The sequence below is a fragment of the Dicentrarchus labrax genome, unplaced genomic scaffold, assembly GCF_905237075.1.
Source record: "Dicentrarchus labrax unplaced genomic scaffold, dlabrax2021, whole genome shotgun sequence".
NCBI classification, from domain to species: Eukaryota; Metazoa; Chordata; class Actinopteri; family Moronidae; genus Dicentrarchus; species Dicentrarchus labrax.
The window spans coordinates 12,889,116-12,911,157 of record NW_026136702.1 but is presented as its reverse complement, the minus strand read 5'-3'; the positions used below and the strand labels follow the sequence as shown (position 1 = coordinate 12,911,157).

Genomic DNA, 22,042 nt, shown 5'->3' with positions numbered 1-22,042 from the left:
GTCTGATCAATTGTCTGTGTTTTTAAGTTTCACCCACTCTGTATTCAGGATGCTTGGATTTCTACAGTTTTGGTGTAAAATGTATTTTAATTTATCTATTTGTTGTCCCTCAAACACCAATATAATCTTGTTATGCTCAGGTGAGTTTTTGTGTGCCTCAAGCATACAAAATTTGGCTCATAAGAGTTTAATTAATTGTGAATGGTTAATTTCCAGCCTGTAATTTTCAATGTTATCTCAGGACCCTCTAACACAACAGCTTTAAACACTAAAATTTGGCTGGAGTGTCATGCCATTGTATTAATTAAAATAGAGGCCATCAGGAAACTTAATTAATACCCTTATTTTTATTTTTTTTTATCAAATGTCTGTGTCAAAAGACCTGCTAATACATTTTGGGGATGGAGCTACCCATTTGAATTACTGATTGTGGCTCTAACTCGTGGTAAAAATAAAAATAAAAGAATTATATTAGTTCAAATTAAGGATATACTGTTTTTCAAACTTCAACCAATGTGAAACATTTCCCTCCGTTTGAAGGTCTCAGAATAAATATATGACTTATACCTTTAACCTTTTATTTTTATCTCTTGCACACTTTATATACATGTATCATCATCCATTATCCATCCACCCACACACATTATCATGTACTGAAAAAAGGGCTGAGAGTGTTCTACAGTGATCAAACCTCAAGGCTACATCCACAAGCACTGGCCAAGCAAAGTACATTTGTTACAATGGTTTAACGTCTTATATTTAACTTGACGTTTCTGCAGATGTAAATGCATTCAGGTCGTTTTTTTACATAGGTATCTCCTATAAGCATCTCTGCATATGCAGTCGTCTGTCTTATATATAAAACTAAATATATGCTAATCCCATGTTTAGAGTTGTCAAATGCAGTACAAAATGATTCACATAGCTTTACCAAGTCCTTGAGGAATGTTTCAGTGTCCTACAAGAGCTTTTTTTTTTAAGTTATAACATAAAGATTAAGGATAAGCTCATTTCCTGCAGCAGGAAAGCAACCAAATAGTTTTATTTGAGACCATCAATAAAGTGAATATAATCCCTGTCTGCCCCTGGTATTCCTGTCTTTTACTTTCAGACAGCAACACATTCTTACGTATTTTATTAATAAGGAAAAGGGCATAAGATGAGTGACAGCTCCCTCCTCTGTATCATTTGATGATTTGGCTGATTTTCGCATTTGCAGGGAGGACTGAAATACTTTTTATGAATCTTACTTCATGACCTTTGTACTCCTCAAGTTGCCTGCTAGATATTACACTGTTTCTTTTCTTAAACCAACTCTTGATACCTTTGGACTAAGTCCAATGTCCATTATACTGAAAATAGCTCCCACGTTTTTGGCCAGCAGTTTAATCTAAAATGGCTACAGTTCCTCCCAATGAAGTTTCCTTTCACCTCCAAAATATTTGGAAAGGAGTGAGTAAAACCCATAATGCACTATAACTATGTTGTTGGTTTGTGTTGTGTTAGGACGAGTGACACATAGTTCATGACATCAGTCTTACCCTGCATAAAAGTCTTGAACCAAACAGTCAAATAAACCAGCGATGGCTTAACCTGCACCATTTATATGCTTCCACTTGGACAGATTACTTCTTTCTAAGTTAAGTGAATGATACTAAGTGAATAAAATGAGGTACAAGGTTCAGGTTAGCTGCCCAACACGACCTCCTATTAAAGATTAGGATTTTCACTGAAATTGAAAAGATAGATGTTTTGGTTGATTACGATAGGCCAGTGAGTTTCAAACCCCCAGTCTAACATTAATTATGGCAAAGGCTTTGGGAGAAAAATACAGTCTGGATATCAAAATATGAACAGCAGCCAGGATTAGTCTGCAAACGTATTATTATAAATCAATGAACTTAGAATCCATGATTTATTAAGGTTATAATCAGATGAAATACATCCTTAAAAAAAATTGGAAACAGACCACTAAAAATAGTTAAAGTGAAGTGGCCAGGAAATATATGTGGAGAATTACAGCTAGCGAGAGGTATGGGGCAGACTGACTTGATCTTTAGCAGTTATTTTGACCTTTTTTTACAATGGCATTTCAAAGACTATTTTCGATATGTAACAGGTTCTACTGGATATCCTTCACGTACTTTAGAAGATATTTTTTACCCCTCAAAAAGATTCTGTTGCAGTTATGGTGGCTTGTTAACTTCTGCCTACAACCAGGATTAGTTCATCTCAGTTGTCTTGTCCTACCTGACTATTGCCTTAACAAACAAACATATATTTTTTAGTGCCTGCATTAGCTTTCAGCTTATCTTATATGTTTCCCCCATTTTAAAGGAGCACCGACATGTTTTATCTACGGTTGAGTAGACATCAATCAAGTTATCTCCTTTATCTATTTCTTTTGCACCACTTAACACTGTATTTAAATACTATATACTTCAATTACAAATTAGAGCCTCTATTAGGATAAACTAGACACATAAACAGAACAAAACCCAAAAAGCTTGAAACCATGACAAATACACAAACTTGATTTGATGAAATATTATACTTTCACACATAACTAGCATGACACTGGTTCCCAAGGATTTTGTACACAGACACAAACCTAAGCTTTCAGTAACACCCACCCACAGATAAAGAAAAAATACAGACATACAGTACAGTGTAGTACACAGGATGACAAAGGCAGAACAGGCTGATAATCCGACATGATGTCCAGCCATATTTCTATGAACATACTCGGATTACACTGCTCAGTTCACTCTGATCCCACCTGCTCGTGGACAAGGCAGTCAGTGGGGAGAGCGAAATTGAGGAAGAGATGTAGCAAGCGATAGGGGAGGATTTGAAACTGTGCCACAGAGAGCAGATCGAATGAATGAATTCTCCCACCATGGCTGCAGGGTAAGTGTTGAAAAAGTGTGAGCAGAATCAGGCACTTAACTTTCAGACTGTTTCCATAAACATGAATATATAAACAAGCAAAAAACAAAGACCAGAGCTGATGTTTTCTTACCACTATCTTGAGCACAGAGCTGAAGATCTTGGTGTCCTCTGTTACGCCACCTATGTAGAGCATCCTGGAGAAGACGGGAGGGTGGTCATTCTCATCCTGCACGTCAATGAACACCTTGGCTGTGTTAGCTGCAAAAAGCAAACCAGAATGCATTCAAGTCCTGTGGAAGCCATTCACTTCACCAATACAGAGCCTTACTTGTATGGATATCTATCTTCGTGTGGAAGAAGAAACTAAGAAACACACAGCATTTCACTCCAGTCTGTGTACTTCAATGTACCTATTCAATCATCTGATAACCAATATTTGCTGCACCCTTCCTCACAAAATAAGAATTGGGACACACAAGCCCAAAAGTTTGTATCACCATGGCCACTAGCTGTTGAATAAACACATCTCTGAAGTCATCCGAAATGGCGTTAATCAAATGTTGCATAATTTAGCCTCAAAAGTGACATCAATAAAATGTTTCATGGTCATCAGCTTGTCCACAACTTCAAAAGAGAGCTTGAAATCATTTTCCAGAATATTTTGCAAGTCATCAGTGAAAAACATCACAGTATGTCCCAAATAGGATCCCTTTGGCTAGCCATCACTAGTTTTGAATAAAGTAGTACTTGTGTAGTTGCTTATCATCCGTGGACGACCAATTTTGAAATCAATTTTTATTTATTTTGAATCTCAGAACTCGGATTCACCAACCCTATGAAATCTGACTGGAAGAGGATTTGTAATTGCATGCAGCTAGAAAGAGTCCTAACTCAACTCTTTCTAATGAAACAGCGTGAGAAGCTATTCTTGGAAGCTGGCAACTTTGAGTCAATAATGAGGAGGTTAATTTTGTTTTGATAATGGCAAATATTTTGAATCGAGAAAAAATATGTTGTTGACTTCTGTCTCACTGCCCCCGATAAGTAGATGAGAAAAACAACTGAACCAGTTTTCATTCTGTTTATCAACCAATTAGCGATAACACTCAGACTCTGAGTGAAATATGGCTTGGTGAAAAAATAAAAATGATGATGAAATCTTGTCTTCTAAGCCTTTATTTTAAAGTGAGGTCTACATCGCATCATTTATTGTTTATTTCCCCTACAACTTGGTGCACGACAATATCATCAATAAAAAGGCTCTGAAAGTTAACAGGCAAGCAATTTGCACATTATTGGGAATAGGAATGTGAAGGGCATCCAATAATCAAGCAGCAAGAATTTCCCTGGAGTTAGAGGAAACACTGTGAGAAAGAAACAGGGAAAGAGGAAGACATTTTGGTATTTCAAATCTAACTTTTCTGGTTTTTGCCTTTCATTCACACTGAAAAGCCTTAGAGCTCAATTCTGATTTGTTGTACAGATCAGATTTTGTTGCGGTAAGCAGATGATAATGATGTTGAGGAGAAAGAGAACCACAGTTTTATTATGGCATGTTGTACAGATGCAAAACTGAAACAAACACAGACCGGTTATGATTCAACCCCTCAAGTTTTGTTTCTAAGCGTCACCCCAAGTGACTCAAGCCAGCGTAGGATTGTGATGAATGTTGATCTAGAGTGACGTAAAAAAGTAGCATGGATTCTGATATGACTATAAAAATCAGACCTATATCTGATTTGGACGACATATGAAAGTGTCCCAAATCAGAATTCATATGAGAAAGATCAGATATCACTGAATCTGATGTTCAAACAGAAATAGAATGTGGGACACTTTTGCCTGCAGTGAGGCCTTTGAAATATTCATCCTGTCTCTTCAAAAGGAAAACACACATATATACGGACTATAAACATTTGTCTCCCTAATTTGTCACAGTTACACCTACAGTGTGCAATGTACAGCATAAATACATACAGCGCAAAATCCTTCCAACACTGCAGTTTAGGTAAAAAATATGCAGTGTCAAGGACCATTTTTCTTCTGGCGGCATACAAAAATGTAAAGTCATGTGGCATTGGAGCTAAGGATGCACCAGGGGAATTGGACAAACAAAAACACAGCACATCAAATTACAGACACAAAAGCCGTAGTGTGAGACACAGAGGGAGGACTCCAGGGGATGGGGAAGAGGTCTGCAGAGTTTCTCTCTTTTCCCTCTCTTTGTAGAAAGCAGCTATATTCCAACCTCAGAGTATCAGTACATAAAATACATAAATATAGACCCCCCCCTCCTTCCTCCTCTCTCACGCTCACATACACTCATAAAGATGCATGAAAGATACGGGGCCATTAAGAGGAGGGATTGCTGCTAAGGCAGAGTAAGCTTGAGTGTGCCTAAGAGTGAATTATTATTTAGAAAAGGTGTTTAATTAAATCTTACCCTGGATAATTATGTGTGTGCATGTGCATATGAATGTCAGAGTATGCACTTGTGTGCAAATTGGCCATGTGAGTACATATACAATAGTGCACTGGTCCTAACTAGGCTAAGAGGAATCTGTCTGACAAATCAGGCCATTGAGGTTCTGATAATTTAAACTCAATAAAGACTCATTGATGTGAAGAAAGATATTCCCTGTCGGCTTCTCTACACTCTGCCAAAGGAGGATGTTAGCCTGTAGATGCCAGGAAAGCTCTCTTGTTTGTGTGTGAGAGTCCACTACTTTACGTCCATCGGATAAGTGAAGTATGTGTGTGTGTGCCTGAGCGTTGTGTACTTGTAATTGCTGCCATTAGCATTTGAGAGACAGAATGTGTGAGAGAAAAAGAGAGGCAGGTAGAGTAGGTCATTGATTATTCATTGTTAGCTCAAATGGATCGAGGTTGAATTATGAACCCAACTTGTTGTTAACACTTCATCCATCATCTTACAGAGCTTTTGTCAGTGAACTGTCCATAAACAAGCCTAATGATATTCGAGCTGAAGCAAGGCCATCAAGTAGTGCAGTCCGAAGATCTCAGCATGCTTCAAACAAAGTGTTTCTAGGATGGTCGAATAGCGCCTAACAATTTATGTAACTTTTTTGTTGTCTAATTAGACAGGTATGAGGAATGTTTTTCAAGCTCTCATCAAGTACTTCCAGCACTTTTTGCGTACATAATAATTGCCTTTGAGGAGCGAAAATATGCACAATTTCCCCATTAGCACGAGTCACTGTGCGTAGACTTCAAAGACGACAACAAGACACTAAATTCTTGGTGACAAATCCGGGAGGCAGTGGGAAGCAGCCAGGCCATCATCGACTGCCGTGTTGTACCATGTGGTTTGTTTCAAGCATACTGAGACCTTAACAATGCGAACACAGGAGGTTGAATTAACTAAATTGTGTTTTGTCACCCACCCTCGTTTTGGAGGTGGTCTGCCTAAGTGAAAACAAATGTGCTATTTCTGATCGTTAGACCCTTGCAAAAAATTTGGACATAACGCTTTAAACCATTTATGACATTGTTGGACTGATGGACTATGCTTTGAAGGAAGGGATAAATTATATTTTTAAGGTTATTTTTAATAATTACCATGACTGAAAGATGAGAGTCACATGTTCATATTATGTGTTCATAATTTAACTTTTCATAGTGCCAACAGATTCATTCAGAACTACCACCCTGCGGGTTGAATAGATTATTGTCAAATATTAACACATTTTGAAAGCATTAAGTAATTCAAAAAAATTAATAAAAAATAATTGCTGGTGTTGCAAAACAGTTACTCAAATAATATGACATCTGATCTTAGCCTGAATGTTTGAAAATTGCCATAGTAGAGTAACTAACCCAGGCTAACAAATGATCAATAATGCAGATTTTTGAAAAAGCAGCTGCTGAGCTGGACAAGAAAACCACCAAAATACAGTACATCCTTAGAGAAATTAAAATCAGCTTAATGTTGCATGGAGTGTGAAGTGAAGAACCAATCACATGTGTCGCAAACCTGCTACCAATTATACAAGTTAGTAGTGCAGTAAAAAAAGGTAACAGTGCATAAAGCACAGATATACACAAAGTTTTCCTTGTTCTGATCCAAATCTGCAGGCTAACAGTGTGGGTAGCACAGACGGATTTCATATGTACGAGGTGTATAATAATACTGTCTTGGAAATTTCTGTGGTGTGAGAGAGCATGTTTCTGTGAGTTCCGATTTTTCTTCAGCATGTAATAATCCACCAATACGAACACACATATAATGAAAAATAGCTCTACATAATTGCAGTAAATGTGAAAATAAAAATGAAAGGATATTTTTATCTGGCTGCGATAGAATTACTACAACTGTATTTAATCATAATCTGTCACAGTGGGGGATTATGATTAAATATAAATGCAACACCTGGAATCACATGAAACATAATTTCATCCCTGATTTCCTACAACACAACTCAACCTCCACGTTCACCCATTTATTGTCTTACTTTTAGAAGGCACACGCAGGTTGGACATGACAACCAACATAGAGTCTGCCTGGACCCGGAGGACGTAGGTGGTCACGTTTTCATAATCCAGAGGTTTAGCTGTGGAGATGACGCCTGTCCTGTTGTTCACCTGAAAATGACCTGGGACCAAACAAATTCAGAGCACATGGAAAATCATGAAAAGACAAACATTAAGACACAGGGAACAGAATAGATGGTGAGTTGCATAGTTATGCCCCCCTTTTTAACTACATACTGTTCTGATCAGAGATACAGGGCTTGGCTTTGTTTGCACTCTTGGCACTACACACCTCTAGGTCAATATTTAAATGCCACTCTGTAGGTATAACAATTGAATTCATTTATACTCCTTCCTAGGATCATTTATCTTTATGGCTAATTGGTCCTTAAGTGTAGATCTCAATAATGCCTTTTTAGCACCTTTCACACATTGAATCTGTAACAGTGTTGAGTTCAGTTATCCAGATGCCAAACATGTGCAGGGTTGGGTCAAATTACTTTGAACTGAAGTCAGTTACTGAATACAAATTACATGGCAGTTTTTGTAGTTAGCAACATAATCCATTTGATTACTCGGATTACTTCAAAATCAGATAAGAAGTGGGCGCAGCGACATAAATTGGGTTCCACAAATATTGTTTTTTGTCTTTGTTATCTCAAAACATTTTGAATGCAAATAAAATTCATGTTTCAGTTGGTCAAATCAGATAACGCCAAATGTGATTTATCTTTTTTCTATGTTGAAAGCCATTGTTGTTGTTGCCATCCACTAGCAATCCCATGATACCTTGGGTTGAGTTTATCGACCATTCAGAGGCTGTGTGGGCATGAGTGTAGCTGCTCTGATCTCAAACACATTGCTAAATGAAATATCTATAAAGTTATCATGAAAAAAAGTTTCAGAATTCCTATATATATATATATTTTTATGTAATCCTGATTACCTGTAATCACTTACTACCAAACACTGAGCATCTGCTATATAAAAATTAAAAATAACAAAAATAAGTGGCAGCACTTAAGAAAAAAGGGAAATCATACAAACCCTGCATGTATTATAGCAGAGGTTGCCTGAATGATGGATTTAAAAGCCTTTTAGCTGGTCAATGACTGATAGTTGGATCACTGACAAAGGAAATTTCACATCTGGCTGATTTCTCCGCTTTTGATGGCATGGAAAAAACTCCTCTGTGGCTATGTAAAAAGGTCATGCTTCAGAACACTTTAGCTATCCCTGAGAATATTACTGCTAGGAGCCTGGAGGTAGATTTATAGAACTCTTATTAGGACTTGAGCCTGCAATTTCCAGGAGCATCTAAGGAAAAGTGACTTTAGTTCCTGTTTCACACAGATCAGTGCAGGAGCACTTTGGGTACATAGTGAAAAGGGGTTACTTCCTTCTATACCCTTCTAGCTCACAGGTATGTCTCCTCTTTTAGGCTTTAACACCTGAGCTAACCTCACACTCGTCTTGAGTTCTCTCTCTCCAAGGGTGTAATTATGCTCTTCAGAAGTATAAGTGTGAAAAGCAGTCTGAAGCTGCAAGCATGTCAAAATTGGCTCCTTCTAGACAAAGACAAACAGTACCTATAGCTATTATGCGCAACCCACAGTTTTCAAAATAATGTGGAAGCTTTTCCAGGACTATTTTAACATCTGATTGCACACAATTTGATGTTAGTAAAAATACTTTTTTGCAGCTTTCTTTGCTGTGATGGAAATCTGGTTTGTGGACATCTGCAGTTGACAGAGAAAAGGCTTTGTAGAAGTTAACACTCTGGGACAGAAGTATCTTTGCTTTATGTAAAAAAAGCAAGTGCTTGGCAGAAGTGTTGGAATATGTTTTTTACTATGTATATGTTTTTTTTAAGTTAAAAACATTCATTGTATGCTTTACTGACTGTATGGTATATATACATGTAGTAAGTAAGTAGGTAAGTAAGTAAGTAAGTAAGTAAGTAAGTACAGCTTTATTTATATAGCACCTTTTTAACATAGAGATCCAACAGGGAGCATGTAAATACAAAGATAAGGAAGATAAAACAAGAGGGAAGGATAAATTAAAAGAGAGACAAGTACCTCGTTCATTTCCTGCAACAATGGAGTAGAAGATGGTTTGATTGACAGCAGCAGCTAGAATAGTCCCCACTGGTGTGCCAACTGGAGCCAACTCACTAACTGGAGGATACCTGGAAAGACAGAGCACAAATCATAAGGCAAACAGTATTAAGACTCAATGAAGCTGTCCACAATTGTGGCAGATATTCCAATATCAAAGGTACAGTATAGAAAGGGGTTAAGATGAATACAATCATAAAAGGTACAGTTTATCTATGTACATTATTAAGTTGGTTGATTTTAATGATTTAATTCTCACTTAATGCATGAACAATGAATAATAATGTATAAACATATAAATATAATATATATAAATAATAATTTATTACATTTCAATGAAACTGTTAAACCAGCCACCTATTGTTCCAATTATTTTGTTTCGCATGGTTTCTTTTGTCATTTCTTTCAGTAATACTGAACTGAACTGTTTATTTTAACTTCACTAAAGACAGAACATTATTTTCTCCTCCCTGGTAAATGAATGTGTACATTGTGCTCTAAGAGATAAATAAGCTACAACTGCTTAGCCCGATGCCAGATCTTCCCACATATCCAATAATAACTATAATAGTGGTGAGGATAAGAACACTTAAAAGACTGCCTATGGGTTAGGTGCATCAGCAGCAGTAACGCCGGCTTTGTATCTGAGTGTGGTGGTAAGGAGAGAGCTGAGCAAAGCTCTCATTTTTCTGCACAGCCTTTGCTTTGACTCTCAACTATGGCTATGAGCTTTGGGTAGTGACCGCAATAATGAGATTGAAGATTCAAGCAGCTGAGATGAGGTTTCTCTGCAGGCTGGCTGGTCTCTCTCTATGTGAAAATGCGAGGAGCTCAGGGATTCAGGAAAACCTCTGTATTGAGCTGCTGCTCCTTTGTGTTAAGGGTAATCAGCTGAGGTGTGTTTGAGCTCTTAGTAACTGCTTCCCTCTCGGTGGGTTTTCGGAAATGACCGCCTGGAAGGGGCAGACCCTGCATATTATGGAAGAATTAGATCTTTCAGCTTCACCAGGACAAGCTGGAGGAAGCTGCTGGGGGGAAGCATGTATGCCCTGCTCTGCTGGTCCTGTCGCTGCTTTAACCATGGACACCCTGCTCTCAAAGCAAAAGAGTTTTTTTGGTGGTGGGAGTGTGAATCCACAACTGTTTTTTTTTAAACAGTTTTATATTTATAAAATGTATATATTTTTTTAATTATTTGAATATCATGTTCTTTGAGTAAGTTTGAACAAAGACCTTTTCACCAAAATCTAACTGCCAGACAGACTCTTTTATTATCAGATAAAAAAAATAATATCAGAACAAAAGATTTGATGGAAAACACAGCATGAATTGTTCTGTGAACATATTTGAGTGTTTTTCCCTCGATAAGGGAGACTTTGTAACAGCTAATGACTATGCTTGACTATCAGGCATACAAGTGGGTAATCATATCCAGCAGATATGATTGTCACCACTCTACACAGAAATTACAGCTGCCATAAATAGCAGGGAACCCTGTCTTGGTGGTGTGTTGGTGAGGGCTGATTTAAGCTAATAATGTCATCTCACTGTGACACCATCTTGTGATACTGCTTTCTCGCTTCTTATCTCCGCTGAGGTGTGTATGTATGTGTTTCTGTATGCATGGTGGTAATGCCTTTTTTTTCAGTTTTCATACAAAATTTGACTATTATTCACAGCAGGGGGAAGAAATCTGTGACAGTCGTGGGAGTAATACTCACACCATAATCAGTCAGATTGTGTTATACAGTCAAAATCAGTGTTGAAGGGTATTTTTGGGATTAGACACTATCTTGGCAGTCAGAGTTATAAACATAGACCAGAGGCGATTAGGCACTTCCAGCCCAAGTTTATGATATAGCATTATTTAATGCTTTCATCTCTCTAGTCTTTGCTGACCCCTCAGTTCCAACACATTTTACACCATGAATAATGAAATCATCCAAAGAACAAAAAGGCTGTCAGCCTTCTGGGTTGATTGTTATTTTATAGAACAACTCCCCCTTACAGGATTGCAGTTGTGAGACGTTCCACAAGGAAGATTGAGACAATTTGCCATGGTGAAGATGAAGAGAGGGAATAACTTAATCCACACAGAAACAGAGAAGTCTATTTGCTGAGAGGATACATAGGTGTTGAGACAATAAATGACACTGTCTTCACTGCTCACTGGAGTAAAACAACACACTCAGTTACTTTTTAGACAGTTGGAAAGTATAAAAGTCATCACAGAGTATGTGTTCACCTCGCTCAAAGTTTTAGAGGCAAACAAAGGTGCGAAAACAGTATGTTCTTGAAGGACATTCAGTAAAAAAGATCTGTCTATCCATCCTGGAGGCTACAGTTACAATCTCTAGAGACAAACAATCCCCAAGGACATCTCGGGTTGGGAATAATTCTGGAAAATAGGACCCATTCTCCTGGGTAGAGGATAATATAGCTTGCCATCATGAAAAATAATATTGTTGAGTGTATGCTGCAATGAAATGACTGAACTGCATGAGCTCACAAAACCTTTCATGAAAAATACAGTGCTGTTATTGATAATACTAAATGACTCTCCTCTTTGTGTACTGTTGGGCTGTCACTGAATAATTGCTGTCTCTGTGACATCCAGGAGCATGAAGCCACACCATGCTCCACAGTGATGAGAACCAATTCATTAATGTGGCCTTCACATAAGCAGATTACCTGTTTGGCTCAGGAAAAGCCTGACAAAAACACAAATCAGTGTGAGCAGAGGGAGGTGCGGTACAGGCCAACATGAGACTCTAAAGCAGTCACATAAATGTGCCATTCACTGGAACCAAGGGTGACACAGTGGTTGTCATTAAATGTATGGGCCTTCACTTTTAATACACTTTTCAGCAATCTAATGTCTGTTCGAGTAATTAACTGCCCAGAAGTGGGGATGTCATTGATTAGACGACACTAACAACTCTATTGCTGCTGAGACTAATATATATTTTACACAAAAACCCTTTTTATGATACAGGTTATTGAGTACATATTCCACTGCTCAAAAGGGTTATCTATCAGGGTGGATAATGTGAACAACTGGGTATAATCCTATTCAATTTCTTTCCTCTATTCGGCCAACATATGAAAGGGTTATGCAAATTATTATCTTTGTCAAGGCTATTGTTACAATTGCCTGCTGTACCTAAAATGTGTCCACCATTTGATGCAAAAGCCAGTGAAGCTGAGGTGGAAGCAAGCACCAACCACCCCAGCTGATTTGTTTTAGGCTAAGAGACACTCCAATCAAGGCAAACATTTCCCCAAAATACTTATTTTTGAGAATTGCTGTGTTGTAACAGTCACTTTCAAAATCAGCACTAGACTACACATGAACTGTGACCTCAGCCACTGAAAACCAAAATGTATCTAGCAATAGCAGTGGGTCTTGTGCAAGAACATTTTCAGAATGTTATCCTAAACCTTGACTTGTTCTTGTGGGCAAATTTAAATCACAAAAATGTCAGTTCCTTCTGCTGGAAATCAGGGACATAACATAACATGTGTAGCGTATAGACTGGCATGAAGTTCGATGCCAACAAATGGCTTTCTATAGCAAAGTGGTCCATGATGGGAGGCAGTCAAGGGGGTGTGACAATCAAGGAGATAGATGACAGAAGGATTCTGAGGTAGCAACTGGAGTGTGATCATTTTTCTAGCAGGTTATGAACTTACAATTTGCGGCTGCAATGCCAAATTATATAAACTCACAAAATCCACAAAGAAAAACAAAAATGTTTGACACACTTCACCTGCATATGGTGAATAGAAGATTAAACTTGCATTATTCCATTATTATCATTCCAATTAGGTTGTTATAATACTTCAGTAAAACAAGTGTTTTCCCCTTGTGGAGAAAGGTAGACTGTAGGTGTGTGACTGGAATTACAGCTCTGGACCACTCGTACATTTTGGTCAGATTATGGATATGAGAAAATTCTCTTAAATCACATATACCCCTTAGGGATGAATCTGTTTGTACAAGTAGTTCTTGCATGACACCCAATGACTTTCTGCAGAGATTCTGGGCATTTTACAAAATAGTTCAAAGTGTTCAGCTTTGGTGGTTGCAGCTTTGGTGAAACTCTGGTCTGCAACAGGACTGGATAACCTGTGTTGACCCATTCATACATTTTCCTGAGGTTGTTCTTGAGTGTGAGTTGGGTATGAAAGTATGTGTGGAGCTAGCACTGGGCTGCATGGTGTGATTGCTAGGAAGAGGCAGAGCTGACATGTTATCACTTCCCTACAAAGTGGCTCTGCCTGAGGGTTGTAAGCTGTTGAGAAATGCCAAGGGGGGGTGTGAAGGTGTATGAAGTGTGCAGATTAGTATAAAGGTGTATCCACATGTAGACAGAAAGCATGCCAGAAAGGTTAGATACTGATTGATAGACAGATAGGAGGGCAGATAGAAATATGTATTGTATGCATGTAAAATAGTGGAATTAGGATCTAAACAGCTATTTGAATACAAAGACTAACAATTTTTGATAATTAAGTTGGGGGAGCTATGAGCTGGCTGATATACTGAGACTTGAAGATACCAGAGAAGGTAAATAAGTTGTGTATTCAACAGTCAAGTAGTAGGCAAATTCAAAGAGTCAATTACGCATAATGCAATACCATGTACTACTGAGCAGGACCAAAGCCACTTTTCACTCCTTTCATATTCAGATGAGGAAAAATCCCATCCAGAGAGACACAGAGTGCGAGAGAGAGAGATAGATAAAGAGAAGTGGAAGATGCTGACATGTCTACAGGCAGCAGCAGAGAGTCCCAGTGTCAACATGAGAGAGTGTGAATGGAACGCCACTGAGAGGCGCGGGCGGCACACAGGTGTCAGCGAGCACTCTGCCCCAGGGCCAATGGCGGAGTGATGCTTACGAGACAAGGCAGAGGCGTATACACTACGTCGTACGCCACAGGGGCCGCTGTTACCGTCGACTCTCTTTCTACCTCGCATTCCCTCTCTATTCATATATTGCATCACCGAGTGAACAAGCGGCGACGGACACGCCGGGAGATACAAGGAGTGACCTCGCTGCGTGCAAAAGTCTGTGTTCTTCTAGTGGGTGTGTGGATGCAGTGCTGCATAAAGGTCTTGAACAATAACAAAGGCAGACATGAGTCATTTAACTGTAATGCGCTCACTAGCAAACATCATCATGAACAGTATGTGCAATTGCCCATAAATATGCACTTGCAAATGTGTTGCAGCACATTTCTGTCTGACTGATGGTAATACGCCGCGCATTTTGTTCAGCAATTATGAATCAGCCTAATTCGATGACTGTTGAGGTGGATATGTGCCTGTTTAAGTGTTTGAGAGTTTGTTATTTAGCTGTTATGTCACCCTGGTGTTAACTTGTTTGTTCCTGCCTGGAAGCAAATTCGAAGAGTGACAAACAGAGACTCCTCTGACTTGAACTTAATTACACATAGGGAATCCATTTCAGCTACTCCTGGAACATAAGCAGACAAAAAGGAAAAACACTGCTGTGAATCCAAAGCTCATGTTCTCTATTAAAACCATGGTTCTAAGTGATTTTGACAGCCAAGGCAAAGTCAGCTCAGTCACACAGCATGATTTACACAGGAAATAGCCTTTTAACCTGAATCTTACTATAGATTTTCAAATTTCATTAGGGTATTCAAAATGAATATGAAAATGACTGTCTAAATACTTCAGTATTGCATTAAATCATAGCCCAGTTCCAGATGTTGGAAACTGTATTGTATTGTAATAATCTAAGCCAGTACCATCTGTAAACACTGCATCATGTGCCAATAGATGTCAATTTGCTCCCACAAATATTGCTTTTCATACCATGAAATGGAGCCCTTAAAAAAATTATATTTTTTCAAACATTGCAATCCATTGGAATCCAAGTTCATGCTTAGATGAAGATAGTGCCATCCCTCATTTAGTGTAATATTATTTGAGCTGTAGTGTGTTATTGACTGAAGGGCAAACTTTAAAGATTGTAGGTTATGTTTGGCAAGACCGAAGAGGGACGGATAAGTAGAGTGGAGAAAGGTAAACGAGAAACAGATAAAAGAGATAAAAAGAGCTATTACGAGATCCTGTTACCAGTCATGATCAGTGTGCGGACTATACCACGTCTTTCGTGGGAGCTCACTTATTCTTACAAAACAGAGTCTGTTATATATAGATATAACACCGATTCAGAGCTCAGGCTGAGTGTGAAAGTTTGTTGTTTTCTGATCTTTGACTTACAGTGTGTGCAGTTTATGATATTGCTCTGGCAGGTTTGAATGGTGATGGCGAGGATAGCTTGCATGTCAGTATCTTTAGTGAATTAGATCACCCTCATGCATTAAAATACATCAATAATTGCCTGATTTTACTCATTATTCATGATGATGAAGATACAAAAACATAGAATTGATAGAACATTGTCATTATTTTAGAGACCCCCCAAAATTTCACAAATCATGTTTTCAGGGGAGCTCATGTCTTATTAAGAGGAGCCAAGCTTCCCTAGTTCACGATATTCAAAGGTTTATTCAAAACTGTTTTTCTAACAGTCAGGGTATTACAAAGCTAATTCATTTGGCAAGAGTCAATTCTCTACCTAGAATATACAATATTCACAATGACACAGTGGCATAAAGGTTAGTGCATTAATGTGGCCTGTCAGAAAGTACAGATTAAATTGGATTAACAGATCATAAAGGATGCAGGGGCACACATCCTCCACAAGAGCTCCGTGCTGCCCACTAAAATACAAAATTGCTAGTGAAATTCAAATGCTCCATCTACATTATAATACAGTGTAAAGTGTGATGATAGATGAAAAATAAAATCTGTCTTTTGCGAAAGGTCTAACTGCATTCTGGCCTGACATGTGGAAAGCTCTTTATGTGATTCATATGTGTTTATTTTTAGCAAGTACACTTTCAGAGGCAACTCTTCTGCATGGGTAAATTCAGTAACCAATATTGTTGCTGAAGCTGAGCCTTCTCTTATTCTGAATTATCTTGTGATCTGACACTTTAGCATTTATTGTGGCTACTTTCTGTGGATTTGTGTGGATTGATTAATCACTCAATTAAAGCAACATAAGGCAATTTGCAATGCTAGAGGGTAGAATGTAGACTCCAAACGAAAGTAACTCTGGTTTGATCCTCCAACTCCAAATAAACACAAGTGGTTGTCTTTGGTGGTTCTGCAGTGTTCCATCAGCTAATTGTTTCATTCAGGATTTTTACCTTAGCAGGTAATGTACATTTGGATTATTTGAGATAGCTTGCTGGAACAACTGCTGCAGGCTGTGTTGATTCTCAGTGGGATCAACAGCACCACCATCCCTTTCACAGTACAGGAAGTATTTTGATTCAGTGTTAATATAAAGAAGATTTACTTCACTTTCATAGGCACGTCCTTTCCTATGTCATCAATGTAGGTTTACAGTCACACTGCCATCCTTCTCATTAATCTGTTTCACAAGTCGATTTTTACAAGAAAGCTATATCATTAGTGTTAAAGAATGAGAAGGCCAACTCTTCTGTTTTGACAGAGAATTCATTTAAATGTGCATATGGTAATATAGTCTTTATAAGTAATGATTTTCAGTACCTATTGTTGCAAATTCAATTGGAAATGTATTTAAGATAGACACCAGCAAGGCATTGACATTGTTAATTAAGGAGATAGGGAGAATTTCAAAATCATTCTGCATCTAATGCTCATCTAAAGTGGATTGATTTTTTTTATGCATTAAGTGTAAATCTGTCATTCCAGCTTCCCAGCATTGCATAAATTATGCTAAAAATGAAAGCCTTGCAGATTCCAAACACTACACTGTCCTGAGGTACTTCAATTCAAATGCATTATTATACGTTTTATCTATACCAATCAAGGCTTCCTCAAAATCCTTAAATTTTAACAATTCATCACCTCCTCCAGCAAATGCTCTCTGAGTTGTAAACCAAATTCAACACTAGCAGATATTAGCACAGACTGTTTAGGAGCTGCTGACTCACACTCGCTAAGAGGATTTAGCAAAGAAATTCTCTGGTGCTAACAAACATCTCTGAAATCCAACACCTCTAAAACTAAGTAATACTTAGGCAAGTATTCACATGAAACTATCGTGTTCTATATAAAAAGAAAAATTTTTTTACAACCCCGCGTCTGATCATGTTCCTCCCTGAGCTATTCCTCTGATCACTTATCTTGTTACACCAGACCCAGAATATCTTTTGTATTCATAGTGAGCTATTTTTCTGAGTTCCACAAGAAAGAAAGAGGCTTCAATCAAAAATCTTCTGGAGGGCAAGATGGAAAACATTAGCAAAGCTAGAGAAACAACATTTACTGTGCAGCCAGACAGTGGTACCTCTCTGTGCCAGCTTATCCATGTCCGCCCACAGGACATCACTTCACATATCGTCCACTGGGTCATTTAGCACACGAGAGGAGACCTGGCCAGTGAATGTTTGGACGCTGGATGAGTGTGTTGTCCAAACTGTGCCAGCCATTGGGGCTTGCAATGTGATATCACGCGGTGCCATATAGGTATTGATGCCATCCTGCATGTTTTACTGTCAAATTACTTCTCCTGTCCAAATTATCTATTCTACCATACCAACACCTGGAGGCCTCAGCCACAGAAACACAGTAGTATCTCTCTAACTAGCAGAATGTTGCAGGAAATATAAGTAACAGAAATTGTGTTCTGGACAGGCAACCACAAATAACAGAACCCTTTTTTGAATGTTCACTGTGAGGGTCCAGTCATATGTCTCATACGTCCTATGGATGGTAGAAAGGAAATATTCCAATTTTATTATTATTGAGTGCCATCAATGTTTAAATTAAAATATGATACATTGACAATATAACACCATATCCATTCAATTTCAGTTTAATTACATTGAACAAGCAGACTACTTGATGTGAGGTGTGCTCATTTGTGGCAAGTCGGATATATCAGAGCTTTTAGAAAAATCTAGTGCTAATTGTGTTAGTCGTGTGGATGTGAATGCTATTTAGAAGTCGAAAACTTGTAATTAAAATAACTCCAATATGACATGAACATTAGGTTGTGCTTCCCCAAACCATTTCCTCTGACCTTTATTTGCTCATTAGACGATATTCATAGTTGTAATTTACAAGTACAAAAGAGTTCAAAACTTAATTCATTACTTTATATTGTCACAAATCCTTCCTTATCTCTGCAATCATTCATTGTGCCTGTTATAAATCAGTTCCTGCCAGTATCATCACCTCACCTGTTCCCCATTCCCTCTGATTATTCCAGTAGTATTTACACTGGCCCACTTCCACTAGTCCCTTGCCAGATTCACTTTTGCACTATCCTAAGCAGTCCAGCATCCTTCGTTGTCCTGATGACCTGATCCTGCCCGCCTGAAACCCCTGCCTGATCGCTGGATTTTGATTCTTCACCTGCCCCTTGCCTTGTTTAAGTTTTACGTCTTGTGTGCCAATCTGGTTTTAACCTCTTCCTGATAACTGCATTGCAGATTTTGCTCTTACCTTTAATGGCTTGTGTCATGCTTGTGGGTTGCCTTCTGTTCTGTGCCAGCACTATTACACATACCTTTAATCATATATGAATTTTCTTCTCTTCTTAAATTATACACAGCAAAATAATATTGCCTTTGTCTCGTTGTCAGTCATCTGACCTCAGTTCATAGAAGGCTAGAAAGAGCTGAATTATTTTGCCTTTTTAACTGTTAGTTGTTCATATTCGAGTGGAGCGATGTGTTTGTCATTGCACTTGTCCCTCAGGTTCCCTGTCTTGTTGCTTATCATCCCTTGTTCTGTTAGAATTTGGGAAATTATTGAGAAAAATAACATGTATGTCAGATAAATTAAGCAATGGTGAGGGCAGACATGTCAGATGTAAGAGGAGCACTTTCATTTGTACCAAAGCTTACACTCCTGGAATAATGTTCTGCTTGACCATCACTCTCAGGAATAAAAGATAATGTGATAGCTGACCCTTCTAGTGGGAAACAGCCGACCAAACACTTCAGAAATCCAAATACAAACAACATAATTATTCTGCAGCATGCACTGGCTTAGATAGTTTGTGTCCAACCATACTGTTGGTTTGGTATGGTTACTAATAATTATCTGGAAAGTTACTTTAATGACAGGTCACACTGCTTTTCTTCCCTGATTTTTAGCATCGACCTTTAGCTGATATTTGGCATGTGTGCAATGAGTGTGACTTGGTGATTGTTAGACAGCCAAGTGATGCCTGCCTACTTAGCAGAGACAAGTGAAAGGTCAGTGCGCTTCTGGTGCTAAGAGGTTCAAGGCTCAGGGCAGCAGATTCAAACCTGCGGCTGAAAATCAATCATGCCCTTCACAAGGATGAAAGCGCTTCACAACCTATAGCTGTGATTCGGAAGAGGAAGGAAGCATAGATAAGATATGTTGAAGATAGATTGATGGGTAGATAGACACAGAGATGATTTAGGTTGTTTTTTTAAATGTAGATTTGCAGTGAGGCGTGATGACAGTGTGTGGGAGAGCACACCGTAAGGTTTACAGCTTTAAACGCCTGGCAATGAGCATGGATGAGTAGGCTGTGAGCACCTCTATCACTTGTATACACGTCTGGCAAAACAACAGTTGCAAGAGGGCTGCCAATAAAAGAGCTGTATGCTATGAAAGCATGTCATCTGCCTAATTATGAAAGAATTACAGCGTTGTCTGAATTGCATATATGACGTTGATGGATTTGTTTTCTCTAAAAATAATGAATGCTATTTTCTTCCAGATATCAGGAACAGTCGATGGAGGGCACAGGGTTGAGTTAATTGTCTTCCTTTTAAGGCCTCTAAAATGACCAGCAATGGTTTTGTGGAATACATTTGAGGAGTTATTTATTGCTTTTTGATTAGTGGCTAATGGTAGTGGTGTCCAGTGGGGCTGGCTTCAGAATATCTATATACTTCAGGTACTGTGTGGCCATTTGTGAGTCAGACCACTGAGAACATTAAATCAAAGGTAACATTGTGGTCAGACACCCGCGGAAAATGTACACTGGCAGTCTCTATGGTCTGTAAACGTCAAGAAACTGCAGAAAAGAGACGTGCTGTTCCACAGTTTGAGCTATTACCACTGACATTCACATTAATGGCCAGCGTAACAAAGTAATGGAGAAATAGGAAAAAGCTACAGTATGTCTCAAGGCTTTAAAAAATGTAAGTCTTTAAAAGTGTATGCTGAAACCAAGACAATGTTTTTTAATGTGCATGTTTGCGTTGAGCGCCAAACAAGACTCCTAGACAGTAATTTTAGCATACTGTCACTAATTGTGTAATTAGTGGGGCGGCAAGCATAAGTAGTGACAGCATGTTGTTGATTGTAGTAATACTCAATGTTGACACTGTTTACTATGCTAACAGTACAACTAAGAGCATCACTCAATAATGGGCTCTAGTGCTCTTCTCAGGATTGCCAGACTGCATATTAATGGGACAGGTATGGCATAACATCTGCTGTCTGCAACATCACTGCTACAGAGTGGCTGTAAAGAGAATAAATAATGCCGTGACATTTCACTCCCAAATGATATTCTCTTCAATCATTAAAGAGATCAACTTTTGAAACATGCTGCAGAGATAAAAGGTAGGAAAGTCTAACAAGTTTACTTTCACAAACAAAAAATACCAACTGCTTATGCTGCTCTATGAAGTGTATTAAAATATACAATACAAAAACACATGTAATGATGTTAATATGGACATGTACTTTCAGTGGCATGTGTTTAAATGGCAATTGGGCTTAAAACAAAGACACATTTATTCTAAAACAGGCTAATACATAATTAATGACCATTTAATCACAGTGACCACAAAACCTACACTAATCTGAGTGAGGACTTTATACAGAGAAATACACAAATCCAAGTGCGAGCGAATGCACACAGAATCACACATACCCACACAGAGAGAAATTCACCCCCTTGCTGCGGAGAAAATGAAGGGCTACTGACTGTACAGTGAGGAGAGAAGTAAAGGGAAGACCAAGTGAGAAAGAAACTGACAGAGAGAGATATAAGCTGAGAGGAAAAACCCAGGGGATGTGGGGGGCTTTGGGTGGGGGTGGGTAAGGGGGGGGTGAAAGGAGGAGGAGAGCAAAATGACATACTCAGAGGCAGTGAGGCAAAAGTCTCATGTGATTTAGAGTAGATTTAGAAGGGGAAGTGCTGTGGGGGAGATAAGCACCACGAAAAACTGCTCAGACCGCAGGTTTGCAACATTGGGCCAGAGAAGTAGTCTCAGTACAAGAGGGGGGATTCACAGAGTAGGACCATGTTAGATAGCGGCTTAACCCTCCTCATCTCCAGTCACACACAGGGGGAAAATAAATATTAATTCCCTTCCCATGTGCTCAGTGCTAAAGACTTCCCCAAAGGGTTGTGTCCGTGAGTTCCATGTAAAAGAGCCATTCAGAGTAGTTTTACGATAGGGCTCTGTTACGTGTGTATGTTTTGCCTCTGCTGTCCTGTGTCCTG

The 22,042-nt window shown here is 38.6% G+C and overlaps 1 protein-coding gene across 3 annotated transcripts in view; it reads right to left on the bottom strand.

The window, feature by feature from the left end:
• pcdh15a (protocadherin-related 15a) overlaps window positions 1-22,042 on the bottom strand; it is a 212,625-nt gene that overhangs the window by 29,174 nt on the left and 161,409 nt on the right. For all 3 annotated transcript variants that reach the window (XM_051376201.1, XM_051376212.1, XM_051376221.1), the window contains exons 26-28: window positions 9,465-9,574; window positions 7,365-7,505; window positions 3,023-3,150 (exon numbers count right to left, since the gene is read on the bottom strand). In XM_051376201.1, coding sequence (XP_051232161.1) covers window positions 3,023-3,150; window positions 7,365-7,505; window positions 9,465-9,574 — 379 coding nt within the window. The remainder of the gene's footprint in view (window positions 1-3,022; window positions 3,151-7,364; window positions 7,506-9,464; window positions 9,575-22,042) is intronic.